Source organism: Alligator sinensis, unplaced genomic scaffold (genome assembly GCF_000455745.1).
Source record: "Alligator sinensis unplaced genomic scaffold, ASM45574v1 scaffold1077_1, whole genome shotgun sequence".
Classification (NCBI taxonomy): Eukaryota; Metazoa; Chordata; order Crocodylia; family Alligatoridae; genus Alligator; species Alligator sinensis.
In genome coordinates this window covers 1085113-1087267 of record NW_005842476.1, presented here as the reverse complement: position 1 = coordinate 1087267, position 2155 = coordinate 1085113, and the positions used below count along the sequence as shown (strand labels likewise).

The 2155-nt window shown below is 51.9% G+C and overlaps 1 protein-coding gene across 1 annotated transcript in view; it reads right to left on the bottom strand.

Moving 5' to 3' along the window:
• Positions 1 to 1250, bottom strand: part of LOC106722594 (frizzled-8-like) — a 16472-nt gene extending 15222 nt beyond the window's left edge. The window contains exon 1 of the mRNA XM_014523306.1: positions 1233 to 1250. Within this exon, the coding sequence (XP_014378792.1) occupies positions 1233 to 1250 (18 nt within the window). The remainder of the gene's footprint in view (positions 1 to 1232) is intronic.
• Between the last annotated feature and the right edge of the window lie 905 nt (positions 1251 to 2155).

Here is a 2155-nt window from a genome sequence, read left to right as displayed (position 1 = left end):
GCCACCTGCGCCCGCCCGAACCGCGCTCAACTTCGCTCTCGCGCTCTGCCTCGCCCGCTTGCCCGGCCGCCCGCTCATGAATATTTATAGCGAGCGCCGCCGGGCCCCGCCCCGCCCGCCCCGCCAGCCAATCGCGCGCCGCCGGGCGGGGAGCGGCGCAGCGGCCTGCGCCGGCCTTAAGGTGGAACCGGGAGCGCGCGTGTGTGCGCGATAGGGATCCCTTCCCGTGAGTGTGTGCATGTGTGTTAGGGATCTCCTCCCATTTGTCTGGGACGGGGATCCCTTTCCGTGTGCGTGTGCGTGAAGGATGCCTTTGCGCGTGTGTTTTTGTGTTAGGGATCCCTTTGCATGTGTGTTTGTTGTGTTAGGGATCCCTTTGTGTGCGTGTGTGCGCGCGCGTATGCACATTAGGGATCCCCTTCCATGTGTTAGGGTTCCGTGTGTGTGAGATAAGGATCCCTTCCCATTTGTGTGTGTGTGCATACTGTGCGCATGCATGCAGGATAGGGATCCCTTCCCACTTGGCAGCATGTGCGTGCATGTGTGTGTGTGTGTGTGTGTGTGTGTGCACGCACACAAGCAGGATAGGGAATCCCTTCCCATCCAGAGGTGCATGCATGAGTGCATGTGTGTATCACTTCCAGGTGAGTCCTGGCCAATGGCTCCTTCAGGAGTTAGGAGCAAGTTTTCATCACTCTCTTTCTTTAAAAAAAAAAAAAAAAAGAGAAAACGAAAGAAAATAAATCTTTTGGTTTCACATCATTTGGTCTCGGGAACGAGCGCCCAATGGCTGGAATTCTTCAGTGCACTCTGCAAAAAAAGGTCCATACGCTTCTCTGCCCAGGTGCGTGCGCTGGGTGTACTGTGCAGCAGTAGGGCCTAAATCAAAGCAGACCCAAAGCCCAATCTTGCAAAACATTACTTGGGTTTTGCCATGATGGTTTTGGAGAAACCTGAAAAACTTTTTTATATAGAAGGCTTTTGCACAGCCCAGACACACATCTGTCCAAGGAAAACATGCAACCTAATCCAGACCTTAGTGGTGGCTAAGGATCTGCCAGAGACAAAGTATCAGTCAATAAATGGTTTGGGTCCTGAGAATGTGCCAGACCAGTCAGTCCATTTGGTTGATACACCGGTGTGGACTTTGATTTATCCCAACTGGCAGCTGGTTACACTGAAGAGTGGCTGCACTTCCTTAGCTAGAGCTGCTTAAAATAGGCATTATTTACAGTCAGTGGCAGGATCATCTCCCGGGCAATAAAACTTCCAGTCGGAGGCTGGAGTCTGTGCGCCAGAATCTGAGTTCGTGCCTGTCTTGAGCGAGGGGAGAAAGCTTGCTGCACTGAGTATAAAGCAGGGCAGGGTGGCAATTTAGAGGCTCCCTGCCCCTCCTTTCTCCTTGACTTCAGACTAACCCAGCTAACTACTTCTCTCTCTATTGAGTGTCTAATAAGACTTAAGGGGCAAGCAGCTGCTGCTCCACAGTGGATTGCTGCAATGGATTCTGAATGGTTAAGGACTAGCTGAGCCAAAAATTGCAATTTAAGAATCAGAGGATCCATCCCATAAACTTCTGTGACAGCCCTCTGGTCATTTAGGTGTCAGGAGACCAAGGAGACTTCAATAGCTAAAGGCTCAGGTGTGTTTTGGGAGTCAGGTCTTGGCCTAAATGGCCAACTCCCATTGCCACATAGATCTAATTTGGTCTGTAAGTTGCAAATGTACCCTGCCTTCTGCTTGGCTCCAGATTCATGCAGCTCCAAGCCTCTCTAATGGTGAATGGCACTGCTCTCTCAATCCGCAGTGACAGAGGGAGTCTTGAAAAGGATGCTTACTTAATAACTGGCGGGACAGGACCCTTCATTTCTAAGAGTTATAAAATCTTGTCGGTCCCATTCCTTGACATAGCAACTGCTTCCCCTGCAGGAGGGCTAACAATCGTGCTCGTCTGAACAGGTGGTGGATTTCCTTTGGAAGAAGAGGAAACTAGAGCATTGCTGCGGCCACCTCGTGCCCTGTTTTTTCCTGCGAATGGCTGACGTCAAAGGCGTGCGATCTTCTGCCATGGACTGTGCAGGTCACTCCGGAGTCTCGGCTGTCAGGCTTGGTGAGCCCAGGGCAGGAGTGGGGGATGCCCGAGGGGAGATCTGGA